Genomic DNA, 13,593 nt, shown 5'->3' on the forward strand with positions numbered 1-13,593 from the left:
GGACCTGCTCCTCTGATGCTGCCTGGCCTGCTGTGTTCATCCAGCTCCACACTGTGTTATCTCAGACTCCAGCACTGGCAGTTCTTACTATCTCCATCTAGACCGAAAGGTCTGTTTCCGTGCTGTTTCAATCTATGACTCTATCTCCTCTGGGCTGCAGAGGAATTTGGAGTGGGAGGGGAAAGATCAAATTGTCATGGTCCATGTAGCTACCAATGATACAAGTAGAAAGAGGAAAGACGTTCTGCCGAGGGAGTATGAGCTGCTAGGGGCTAAATTAAAAAACAGAATGAAAAAGGCAATAGTCTCTGAATTACTACCTGAGCCACAAGCAAATAGATAAAGAGAAACTAAAGGCAATAGTTATAAAGAAGAATAATTGGAATGTGAGATAAGAGTCTCTTCAAAAACAAAATGTTATGAAGGCACATTCTGTTAACAGGGTATCTGAATATTTGTACCTGTCGGTTTCACATAAAGTGTAGCTTTTTTTCTCTGAATATATCAGTCAGCCATAAAAGTGCTGTCTAACTTAATTTCATTTGTGTTGACCCAATGAATAACATCTTTAACTTCTCATTGGCATTCCACCTGTAGATTTTTCTAACTTTAGAGAATATTGAAATTATATTCTTTCTAAAAAAAAACCTCTTATCTTTTAGATAGCTAGGGAAAAAAGAAACTGGCCATGGATAGAGGATTGGCTGACTGGCAGAAGGCAGAGAGTGGGGGATAAAGGGATCTTTTTCAGGATGGCAGCCGGTGAATAGTGGAGTTCTGCAGGGGTCCAGGTTGGGACCACAGCTATTTGCATTTTACATTAACGATCTGGATGAAGGAACTGAGGGAATTGTTGCTAGGTTTGCTGATGACACAAAGATAGGAGGAAGGACAGGTAGTGCAAAGGATTTGGACAGGCTATGAAAGTGGGCAGAGAAATGGCAGATGGAATACAATGTGGGAAAGTGTGAGATTATGCTGTTTGGGTGGAAGAGTAGAGGCATAGACTATTTTCCAAATGGGGAAAGGTTTTGGAAAACTAAAGCACAAAGGGATTTGGGAATCCTAGTCCTGGATTCTCTTAAGGTTAACAGGCAGGTTCATTTGGCAGTTAGGAAGACTTTATGAAAGATATTTCACTTTGAGCTAATCTGTCAATCATATAAAATCCCTCTCAGGAAGACTGCATTTGCAGAATTTTCTGCCTCTACCCTGCCTCAGTTCATTGACTGCTATAACTTTCACCCATTGTCATTAATGCCTCCACACTCGACTATTCCAATACTGTCCTGACCAACCCAACATTGTTCACCCTCTCAAAATTTCAGCATTTCTGTAATCCTGTCACCAATTCATCCCCCTCACCTACCACCCCTGTGCTCACTAACATCAGCTTTTTAGCCAATTCTCTTCTCTCTGTTTTCAAACCCCTGCATGTTCCTGTGCCTGGAAACACCTCTGAGCCTTTGCATCTTCACCAACCTGGAGTTTAATTATTTGCCGATGGTCATCATTTCTGTAGCAGCTTGGGCCCTAAACCTCCCCTCCCCTTTCCCCTATCTTCTCCTGTAATAGGCTCCTTAAAACCTATCACCAAGATTTTAGTCACCTTCCTGAAATTGAACATTGCTCAGAGGCTGATTTATGTGGTGATTTATGCTCCAGTGAAAGTGCTTCAGGACATTTACTGTGTAAAGGTTCCATCTAAATGCAAGTTCTTATTGGTATACTCTTGGTTTTCACGGGCTTTTGCGCAAGCTAATGTGGCAGTAACCATGGTAACCCTCCGATACGGGAAGTAATGTAATGGTAGCAATCAAGGCAAAAGTTTGAATGAGCTGTGGGATTTTTTTTGTTCATTTTGTGACATGGGCGTCGCTGGCTGGGCAGCATTTATTGCCCCATCCCTAGTTGCCCCTTGAGAAGGTGGGGGTGAGCTGCCTCCTTGAAACGCTGCAGTCCACCTGCTGTGGGTTGATCCACAATATCTTTAGGGAGGGAATTCCGGGTTTGTGACCCAGTGACAGTGAAGGAACAGCAATTATATTCCCAAATCAGGATGGTGAGGGGCTTGGAGGGGAACTGGCAGGGGGTGGTGTTCCCACGTTATGCTCTACTCACAGTATCTTTACCCACTCACTCTGTTCAGTTTAATTGACCATCAATATTCATTGTATATTCAGAACAGTTGTTTACACAATATTTATTGCATGTTAATTTAACTGTATTCTTTCTCCCTCTGGATTCCAGGACTGAGAATTCTTCTGTTTATTCCACGACACTCCCAGGGAGGTAAAGCATCATTTTCATCTTTCGCTTTTCGCTAGAGCTCACGGCACAGGCCGGAGCTGCCAATGGCAGGGTCAGGGTGGGGGTGAGGGAGAGGGTGGTGGGTCGGGGGAGATATGGGGAAGGGTTTGTTCCCCTCCACCCTCTCGAACTGCTTGTAGGGCTGGCTCGGAGACTCTGCCTGTAGAATGTGCACTGACAGCCTGTGTTTCTGCCCCAACCCACAGTGTGATGGATGAAGATGGTCAGAGCCTGCGCCGTCAGAAACTCGACAATCAGGTAGGAGCCTGACGATGGCTGAGTGCCGGTTTACCCTCACTGCACCCTTTAATATTAATTTACCAGCTCCACAGCTCTCCAGATGATGGGGGCAATACTTGGGAGGTTGAGGTCAATGTACGAAATGCAGAGCGAGCTTTACTCTATATCTAACCTCTTGGTGTGAGAGTCCGTGTGTGTGTGAGAGTGTGAGTGCGTGTGTGTGTATGTGTTTGTGTGTGTGTGCGCGTGATGCGTATGCGTGTGTGTGCGCGCCCGTGTGAGTGCGTGTGTGCGTGAGAGAGAGAGAGAGTGTTTATGTGCTCTCCCTGTGCTGGGTGGGCTTGATGGGGACAGTGTAAAGGGAGCTTTACTCTGTATCTAACCCTGTGCTGTCCCTGTCCTGGGAGTGTTTGATGTGGACAGTGCAGAGTCTTAAGAGTTGTACAGCATGGAAACAGACCCTTTGGCCCAACTCCTCCATGCCGACCAGATATCCTAAATTAATCTAGTCCCATTTGCTAGCTTTTGGTCCATATCCCTCTAAACCCTTCCCTATCCATGTCCCCATCCAGGAACCTTTTAAATGTTGTAATTGTACCAGCGTCCACCACTTCCTCTGGCAGCTCATTCCATACACGCACCACCCTCCGTGTGAAAAAGTTGCCCTATAGGTCCCTTTTAAATCTTTCCCTTCTCACTTTAAAGCAATGCCCTCTAGTTTTGGAATCCCCCACCCTAAGGAAAAGACCTTGTCTATTTACCCTATCCGTGCCCCTCATGATTTTATAAACCTGTATAAGGTCACCCCTCAGCCTCCAATACTTCAGGGAAAATAGCCCCAGCCTTTCCAACCTTTCACTATAGCTCAAACCTTCCAACCCTGGCAACATCCTTGGAAAGTTTTCTGCACCCTTTATACTTTCACAACATTTACACAAAGTGTAATAAGGACACTTTTCAAGATGCTGTTATTTATTTCCCCATGTTCTCTATCTCCCATACCATTCTTCACACTAAGCACTATGCAAAATACTCATTTAGAACTTCCCCTGTCTCTTGCGATTCCACACATAGATGACCTCGCTGATCTTTAAGGGGCCCTATTCTCTCCCTAGTTACTCTTTTGTCATGAATTTATAAAATCCCTTTGGATTCTTCTTAACCTTATTTGCCAAAGTTATCTCATGTCCCCTTTTTGCCCTCCTGATTTCCCTCTTAAGTATACCCCTACTGCCTTTATACTCTTCTAACGATTCACTTGATCTCTGCTGTCTACACCTGACATATGTTTCCTTCTTTTTCTTGACCAAAACCTCAATTTCTCTAGTCATCCAGCATTTCCTACACCTACCAGCCTTGCCCTTCACCCTAACAGGAACGTAATGTCTCTGGACTCTCGTTATATCATTTTTGAAGGCTTCTCATTTTCTAGCCATCCTTTTACCTGCAGACATTTCTCCCCAAGCCAACTTTTGAAAATTCTTGCCTAATACCATCAAAATTGGCCTTCCGCCAAATTACAACTTTAACTTTTAGATCCAGTCTATACTTTCCCATCACTATTTTAAAACTAACAGAATTATGGTGTAGAAGGAGCTTTACCCCATATTTAACCCTGTGCTGTCCCTGTCCTGGGAGTGTTTGGGGACAGTGTTCAAGGAGCTTTACTCTGTATCTAACCTTATATTGTAGGGGTAAGTGAGAATTGAAAATATTTGCTTCTGGAGACAGGATAATTATTTGTTTTCTTTCTCCCAGTGGAATCTTCTCAAACAGAAGCAGAGGCGGAAACGGCAGGACATCCTGATGGTCCAGGCAAACCCAGATGCGAAGGTGAAGCCCAGGCAGCTACGGAAAGCTGATGAGCAGGCGTCCCTCTTCAAAACACACAGCACCAATGTTATGTCAGGTATCTGTCCCAATATCTGACAGAGACATTTCCAGGATTGTGGAATGCTGTGTCGACATAGAGCAGCCACATTCCAAGATTATTTCAGATCGCTCAGGATATAAGATAAATCTGTTGGATGCTTCTAGGCTTCAGTGAGAGAGTTGGGGAAATGAATCGAGCGATAGGATTTAATGGGGGAGGAAGGTTAGTTACTAAAGGGATTGCAAGCAGATTAGTGAAGTAAATTAGGAAGGGCTTAATTAGGGGAGAGTCAGGGGCTTAAGAACACACTGTAATTATTGTGGTAATTTATAATTACTGGAATGATTTACCTGGAAAATTGTGACCAGGAAACTGGGATCATTGAGGGAATCAGGAAATGGTTGGCTTTAAAGTCAGATTGATGCTGTTTTTGGCCATTCCTGTTCTGGGATCTCACAGCCTGGAACTGAACACCTGATTGTGTGATTAACAGACAGAGATAGCGAGAAAACCAGGCAGAAACAGTTGCGGGGTGGGGAGACACTGCAGGTGATTGTGCTTCTCTCTGACACTTCTCTTTTTCTCTGCCTCAAACCTTCCTCATGAAGACTTCTCCTGCAAGATTCCAGAGGAGGAGATAGCCATCTCTCATCTCCAGTTAGAGTCCCTCGACAATGGGGACAGTTCATTTGTCGACAGAGATATTCGTGAAGTGGCTAAAATCAACAAGGAACAAACATGGGATCTGGGAAAAGGTAATGGAGGAGGGAGATGGTGCAATTGGGTCAAGTTATTGAGAGTCAAGATACAATGAGGGGAGGTGATGGTAATAATGTGACTGGTCTAGTAATCCAGAGCTCCCAGGGATAAGGGCCCAAATTCCACGTACAGCTGGTGAAATTTGAATTATTAAAATCAGGAGTTAAAATGAGTCTATGGCGACCTTTCGTTGTTGTAAAAATCCAAAATGAAAACAGAAATTGCTGGAAAAGTTCAGCAGGTCTGGCAGCACCTGTGGAGGCAAAATCAGAGTTAACATTACGGGTCAAGTGACCCTTCCTCAGAATCCAGCAGTAAAAACCCACCTGGTTTGTGCTGAATATTCAAAATATAGCATTGTTATTTGGGGATTTGGATTCCAAAGTACAGAAAAATGTATTTTAGCTTCAGGTCTGTGAAAGTTTGACTCTTTAAAAGAGCTCATAAAGTCAGTTTGAACTTTGATTTTAACAAAGTATAGCATTTCCAGGAAATCACGTGACTTCAGATAAATGAAGAGCCAGCCACTTGGAGAGCTAGTTGCTTGGTTGTCTGTTGATTTGAATTTTACCTCCCAGTGACAGAAAGCGAGAGAGAGAGAAGGGCTCCCAGAAACAGGTTCATTCAGAGAGAAGAGGTCCTTAACAGCAGAGATGTTGTTATTAGAAATCATAATAGTCAGGGCTAGGGGATAAAGGTCTCAGTTACTTAGAAGAAAGCTACAATCACAAGGCTGTGGAGGTGTCAGAGGAAGAGATCCAGCAAAGCAGGTAAAGACATAAGGAATCCATCTGAAGTAACAAGTCAGCTGAGTTAGCAGCTTGTTTAAAGGTCTCAGAATGAAACATTGAGTAAAAAAGAAGCATCAGGTAAATGCAGACATTTGCTGAATTGAACCCAATAACGGCCGAGACAGCTGAGCGAGTAGAGACGAGGATGATGCTTCATTGAGGTTTGAAAATTTATATTGAGGTTATTGTTGTGGATAAAGGACTGAGTCTGTCTTTCTGATATTTGTAATAAGACCATTTCAAATTGTTTTTGTATAGTGTAATATAGCTTGTGTTTTTGTTTTGTGTAATAAACTTTTATGTTCTTTTGTTAAAAGTACATTGACAGCCTCTTGTGATTATGTTCAGTGACTGACCTCCACAGTAAACAAATAGCAAATGTAAAATAATGCTCTATTAAGCCAAGTTTCGCTCTGAGATCTGACTTGTCCAGTATTACTATCAGTTGGGATCATAATCAATTCATTTATGTAATTTAAGACAAAGATCTGCTGTCCTTACCTGGTTTGATCCACATGTGACTCCAGACCCACACTGATGTAGATGTGTTTTAACTGCCTTCTGAAACGCCGAGCAAGTCCCACAGTTATACCATCCATTATTAGGTCGAAATAAGTCAACAAATTCAGATGGACACCTGGCATCAACTGAGGTACCAAGAACAACAATGGCAGAAACAGCCCCGCTGACCCTGCAAAGTCCTCCTCAATAACATCTGGGGGCTAGTGCCAAAATTGGGAGAGCTGCCTCACAGCCTAGTCGAGAAACAGCCAGACAGAATCATACCTTACAGACAATGTCCCAGATGCCACCATCCCCATCCCCATCCCCATCCCCATCCCTGGGTATGTCCTGTCTCACCAGCAGGACAGACCCACCAGAGGGGGCGGCACAGTGGGATACAGTTGAGAGGAAGTTTCTCTGGGCTTCAGGTCAAATGTGGGCAAGGAAACCTCCTGCTGATGCTCTGTGCTCCTCCATGTTGAATAACACTTGGAGGAAGCACCGAGGGTGGCAATGGCAAAAATACACCTTCAGTGGGGGCTTTCAATGTCCATCACCAAGAGTGGATCGGCACCAGTACTATTGATCGAGCTGGTCAAGTCCTAAAGGAAATAGCTGCTAGACTGGGTCTGTGGCAGGTGGTGAGGGAACCAACAAGAGGGAAAAACATACTTCACCTCATCCTTACCAATCTGCCAGCTGCAGTTGCATCTGTCCATGACAGTATCGGTAAGAGAAACCATCGCACAGTCCTTGTGGAGACAAAGTCCCGCCTTCACATTGAGAACAACCTCCATCGTGTTGTGTGGCACTATCACCGTGCTAAATGGGACAGAATTCAAACATATACAGCAACTCAAGACTGGGCATCCATGAGGCGCTGTGGGCCATCAACAGCAGCAGAATTGTATTCCAGTGCAATCTGTAACTTCATACCTGGCATATCCCCCACTCAACCATTACCATCAAGCCAAGGGATCAACTGTAATTCAATGGAGAGTGCAGGAGGGTGTGCCAGGAGCAGCACTAGGCATATCTGAAGATGAGATGTCAACCTGGTGAAGCCACCAAACAGGACTACTTGCACGCCAAACAGCATAAACAGCAAGTGATAGACAGAGCTAAGCGATCCCACAACCAATGGATCGGATCTAAGCTCTGCAGTCCTGCCACATCCAGTCATGAATGGTGGTGGACAATTAAACATCTCACTGGAGGACGATGCTCCACAGATATCTCCATCCTCAATAAGGGAGCCCAGTACATCAGTGCAAAAGATAAGACTGAAGTATTTTTAGCAATTTTCAGCCAGAAATGCTGAGTTGATGATCTATCATTTTGTGGGATCTGGGCATTGCTGGCTATGCCAGCATTTCTTGCCCATCCCTAGTTGCCCCTGAGAAGGTGGTGGTGAGCTGCCTGGATCAAACCACAGCAGGAGGCAGTGGTTCAAGAAGGCAGCTCATCACCACCTTCTCAAGGGCAACTAAGGATGGGCAAGAAATGCTGGCATAGCCAGTGACACCCACATCCCACAAAATGAATAAAAAGAAAATCTCGGCCTTTTCCAGTGGTCCCCATTGTTACAGATACCAGGCTTCAATCTCCATTCACTCCATGTGATGTCCAGTAAGGGATACTGCAAAGGCTATGGGCCCTGACAACATTCCAGCAATAGTACTGAAGACTTGTGCTCCAGAACTTGCCGCTCCCCTAACCAAGCTGTTCCAGTACAGTTACAACACTGGCATCTACCCGACAATTTGGAAAATTGCCCAAGTACGTCCTATACATAAAAAGCAGGGCAAATCCAACCCGGCCACTTACCGCCCCATCAGTCTACTCTCGATCATCAGTAAAGTGATGGAAGGTGTCATCAGTGCTATTGAGCAGCATCTGCTCAGAAATAACCTGCTCAGTGATGCCCAGTTTGGGTTCCACCAGGGCCACTCAGCTCCTGACCTTGTTACAGCCTTAATTCAAACATGGACAAAAGAGCTGAATTCCAGAAATGAGGTGAGAGTGACGGCCCTTGACATCAAGGCTGCATTCGACTGAGTGTGGCATCGAGGAACCCCAGCAAAACTGGAATCAATGGGTATCAGGGGGCAAACTCTCTGGTGGTTAGAGTCATACCTAACACATAGGAAGATGGTCATGGTTGTTGGAGGTCAGTCCAGGGCATCTCTGCAGGAGTTCCTCAGGGTAGCGTCTTTAGCACAACCATCTTCAGCTGCTTCATCAATGACATCCCTCCATCATAAGGTCAGAAGTGAGGATATTCTCTGATGACTGTACAATGTTCAGCACCATTCAAGACTCTTCAGATACTGAAGCAGTCCATGTTCAAATGCAACAAGATCTGGACAATATCCAGGCTTGGGCTGACAAGTAGCAAGTAACATCTGTGGCACACAAATACAAGGCTAAGACCATCCCCAACAAGAGAGAATCTAACCATCACCCCTTGCTATCCAATGACATTACCATCACTGAATTCCCCAACGTCAACTTCTTGGGGGTTACCATTGACCTGAAACTCAACTGGACTCACCACATAGCCACTGTGTATATAAGAGCAGGGCAGAGGCTAGGAATACTGCAGCGAGTAACTCACCTCCTGACTCCCCAAAGCCTGTCCATCATCTACGAGGTACAAGTCAGGAGTGTGATGGAATACTCCCCACTTGTCTGGATGTGTGCAGCTCCAACAACACTCAAGAAGCTTGACACCATCCAGGACAAAGCAGCCTGATTGATTGGCACCACATCCACAAGCATCCACTCCCTCCACCACTGACGCTCAGTAGCAGCAGTGTGTACCATCTACAAGATGAACTGCAGAAATTCACCAAAGATCCTCAGACAGCACCTTCCAAACCCATGACCACTTCCATCTTGAAGGACAAGGGCAGCAGATACATTGGAACACAAGCCACTCCAAGCCGCTCACCGTCCTGACTTGAGCCATTCCTTCCGTTCTCTGGGTCAAAATGCTGGAATTCCCTTCCTGAACGGCATGGTGGAGTTTACCTAAACCAAAGGCAGCTCCTCAATACCTTGTCAAGGGCAAATCAGGGATAGGCAATACATTCTGACCCAGCCAGCAACACCCACACCTTCCACTGAAGAGCAAGAATCAAATGGCAACTGCTTTGGGGTAACGGCATGTGCTATCAAGTTCAACAAGTGCAGCTGAATTAGATGGGATTTAGACAGGTAATTGGTCATTCCCAGGAGATAGTGAGCTACCTTTCCCTCCGTCTGGTTTAGTTAGAGTGAGGTTTGCTCATTGAGTGCAGTGTCAGGTTTTTCTTCCAAAGCCACTCTGACCGGGCCCAGGACAGGCTATGACACTGGAGAGGCCAGGCATTCCCACAGGCACAGGACCCCTCTCAGGGAACTGGACAGAATGGCTGGAATGATCTGGGAGCTCTGATCTAATGTAAAAGTTCAACATGTTAGATCTTGCACTCCATTGGGAGAATCTCAGGCTCTGAGAACAGCTGAATGTGGAAGGAATTAACAATTCTCAGGCTGTCATAGATTCATGGAACCTACAGCTCAGAATAAAGGTCCTTCAGTCTATTGAATCTGTGCCAGTCAAAAAGCAACCACTTAAATGATCTCATCCGATTTCCCAGCCATTGGCCCATTGCCTTGTATACCTCGGCATTGTAAGTCCACATCTGAATACTTCTTCAATGTGACAAGGGGGTTTCTGTCTCTCTCTCACCCCTCACAGGCAGCATGTTCCTGATTCCCCACCATCCTCAAGCTGATACTTGAATTCTGACACTGTTGTGCTGCAGTGGTGGTGTCATGACCTCTGGACCAGGAGGGCTGTGTTCACTTCCCACCTGCTCCCTGATGACATCCCTGAACAGGGAGATTGGAAAATATCTTTCACTGGATTCTGGGCACAGATTGAGATGTTATCCTGGGATGTGAGGGACTCTGTAGGAATAGCAGGAACATTCTAAACAAGGGAAATGGTGGGAATGTTGTTTTTTTTCTTTCTCTCTCTCTCTCTCTCTCGCGCACACACACACACAATCCCTCATCCCTCTTTCCTGACCCAATGCTGCTGTTCACAGATATCCTGGAAGTGGACGTGGAGGAACTGGACGAGAATGGGACAGAAAATCTGAGCACTTGCTTAGAACTCAGAGAAACAGCGACAAGGACTGAGAGAGCTCGGAAACTGGGGAAAGGTCAGAGAGCGGCGCAATTAAATAGCAGAAGATTAATCGCAGTGTTTGAGGAGCGATGATGAGTTGCTTCCAAAACGTAGTTTAATTATTCAGCATAAACTAGTAACTGTTCTTAATTTTGATTAAGTGGCCATTTAACTGCGGAATCTGTGACAAAACCTTGCGAATTGTGAAAAAAATTGAAACCCGATCACAGAACCACTCTGAGCTGTTCAAAACTTGGAAATTCGAAAGTTTAGAAGTTAATTTATGAAATTGAAGAGATGGCAAGGATTGATTAACCCTTTCCTTACATTGACGCAGTGAAGCTAGCCTTGAAAATCCAGGACATCACTCACTGACACTTGTCTATGAATCTGCAGAGGGAGAGCACTGGGAGGGAACCCAGAATGATTCCCAGCCCCTCGGTGCTGAGTGGTCAATCACCCCATCTCTCTCTCTCTCTCTTTGATTCTTGTACTCTTGTCAGTTTTTCTCTCTACCTTTCGCTCTTAGTATCTCTCTGTGTACCAGTCTTCTGCTTCTGTCTCTTTATGTCTCTGTCTGTCAGTTTCTCTGCCTGTCTCTTGCTGTCTGTCTTGCTCTCTGTCACGGTCAGTCTATCTCTCTCTCGCTGTCTGCCTCTCTCTCACAGTCAGTCTGCCTGTCTCCATTTTTGCTGATGCTAATTTTTCACTTTGTACAGAAATGTTGGATGCCGATCCGAGAGAGTTCAATCAGGCTGTCAAACTGGAAACTCCTTTGAAGGCGAAATCCCAACCAGAAGCAAATCGAGAGAAAAGGCAGAGACGGAAAGAAGGTGAGAGAAAGTTCCTGATGCAGCAGCAGCATGGTCAGCACTGAGTGAGTAATCCACTCTCCAGTGAGATGACAGGATCACAGTCCCTGGAGCCTGACCCACCTTTCAGTAAGATCGCGGCTGATCTAGCTATGACTTTAACTCCACAATCCAGCTGCACCCCCTGACCTTTCACTCCGTTATCGGTCAAAAAGTCTTTTTCACTTGGCCTGGAAAATATTTCTAAACACGGGGCTTTCCCTGCTCCCTGAGAAAGGGGTTCCCCTTTATCAGGAGATCTCTCATTTCAATTAAATTATACTCAGGGTAATTGGGAACAGCTGCAATGTTTATATCTTCCTCTATTTGTGGTCCACTGAGTTAGGAAAACAGACCCTGTGAGCATTAGCCTGGAGATGGCTTCACCTGCCCCACATCAGAAATTGTAATTAATGGACCTGAACCTGACTCTTCAGACAGGGACCCAATCCCACTCTCAACTGGACACGCAAACTTCCTATTTCCTCAATTCTTCCACTATACATCAACAGGGTCATAAACTATCACTACCGCCCCTCTGTTCCCCCCCGCCCTGTGAGGCTCAGAGCCAGAATAGGATTCACTCTCACCTCCCACACTCTGCAATCATCACCGCACGCTCTGGCACTCCCACTGTCTTCAGAGAGATGGAACATTATCCCCTCACGGCTTTTCCAATTGGACTGTTCCGTCTGGCTTTTCCCCAATTTCACACCCAACAACCCCTCCCTTTCTGTAAAGAACTGGTTGACCTCTTTTTCTGATTGACCTATTCAGAGATGTTATTACACACCTGAACCCCGGGCCTCCAGCTCCAGGGTAGGGACGTTACCACTGTACCACCCTTGCCCGTTCACTTCCTCCCATCTCACCAGCCAAGGTCAGAAACATTCCCTGTTCAAAGTGAAACTGTGACGGCTTGTGGTTTACTCTATTTGCCGCTGACACTACAGCCTCCCCCCACACTCGAGAGTCCAAATGGAGTTTGGGAGACTGCTTTACTGAACACCTCAACTCAGTCTGGAATTGTGACCCTGAGCTTCTGATGACTCGTCATTTTGTTTCTCACTTCACCTTGAGCTCTCTGTCTTCAACCCAATATACCTTTGTATTAAAGCTAAGCACTCAGCCATGATTTCTCCATCAGGAACGTTACTGTCTCCCAACTCAACATAATCTCCAATCCCTTTTATTGTTGTTGGCTTTTGGAAAGCAATTATTAATAATGAGACAACAAGGTGCAGGGCTGGATGAACACAGCAGGCCAAGCAGCATCATAGGAGCAGAGAGGCTGACGTTTCGGGCCTAGACCCTTCATCAGAAATGGGGGAGGGGAAGGGGGTTCTGAAATAAACAGGGAGAGAGTGGGAGGCGGATAGAAGATGGATAGAGGAGAGGATAGTTGGAGAGGAAACAAACAGGTCGAAGAGGCGGGGATGGGGCCAGTAAAGGTGAGTGTAGGTGGGGAGTTAGGAAGGGGATAGGTCAGTCCAGGGAGATCGGACAGGTCAAGGGGGCAGGATGAGGTTAGTCGGTAGGAGATGGAGGTGCGGCTTGAGGTGGGAGGAGGGGATAGGTAGGAGGAAGAACAGGTTAGGGAGGCAGGGACGAGCTGGACTGGTTTTGGGATGCGGTAGGGGGAGGGGAGATTTTGAAACTTGTGAAATCCACATTGATACCATTGGGCTGCAGGGTTCCCAAGCGGAATATGAGTTGCTGTTCCTGCAACCTTCGGGTGGCATCGTTGTGGCACTGCAGGAGGCCCAGGATGGACATGTTGTCTGAGGAATGGGAGGGGGAGTTGAAATGGTTCGCGACTGGGAGGTGCAGTTGTTTATTGCGAACCGAGCGTAGGTGTTCTGCAAAGCGGTCCCCGAGCCTCCGCTTGGTTTCCCCGATGTAGAGGAAGCCACACCGGGTACAGCGGATGCAGTATACCACATTGGCAGATGTGCAGGTGAACATCTGCTTGATGTGGAAAGTCTTCTTGGGGCCTGGGATGGGGGTGAGGGAGGAGGTATGGGGGCAGGAGTGCACATTCCTGCGGTTGCAGGGAAAAGTGCCGGGTGTGGTGGAGCTGGAGGG

The 13,593-nt window shown here is 46.1% G+C and overlaps 1 protein-coding gene across 1 annotated transcript in view; it reads left to right on the plus strand.

The window, feature by feature from the left end:
• LOC125487141 (tubby-related protein 3-like) overlaps positions 1 to 11,534 on the plus strand; it is a 14,618-nt gene extending 3,084 nt beyond the window's left edge. The window contains exons 2-7 of the mRNA XM_048617386.1: positions 2,251 to 2,292; positions 2,517 to 2,568; positions 4,309 to 4,459; positions 5,032 to 5,178; positions 10,575 to 10,691; positions 11,377 to 11,534. Coding sequence (XP_048473343.1) covers positions 2,251 to 2,292; positions 2,517 to 2,568; positions 4,309 to 4,459; positions 5,032 to 5,178; positions 10,575 to 10,691; positions 11,377 to 11,534 — 667 coding nt within the window. The remainder of the gene's footprint in view (positions 1 to 2,250; positions 2,293 to 2,516; positions 2,569 to 4,308; positions 4,460 to 5,031; positions 5,179 to 10,574; positions 10,692 to 11,376) is intronic.
• Positions 11,535 to 13,593: the final 2,059 nt, after the last annotated feature.

The sequence above is a fragment of the Rhincodon typus genome, chromosome 37, assembly GCF_021869965.1.
Source record: "Rhincodon typus isolate 14 chromosome 37, sRhiTyp1.1, whole genome shotgun sequence".
NCBI classification, from domain to species: Eukaryota; Metazoa; Chordata; class Chondrichthyes; order Orectolobiformes; family Rhincodontidae; genus Rhincodon; species Rhincodon typus.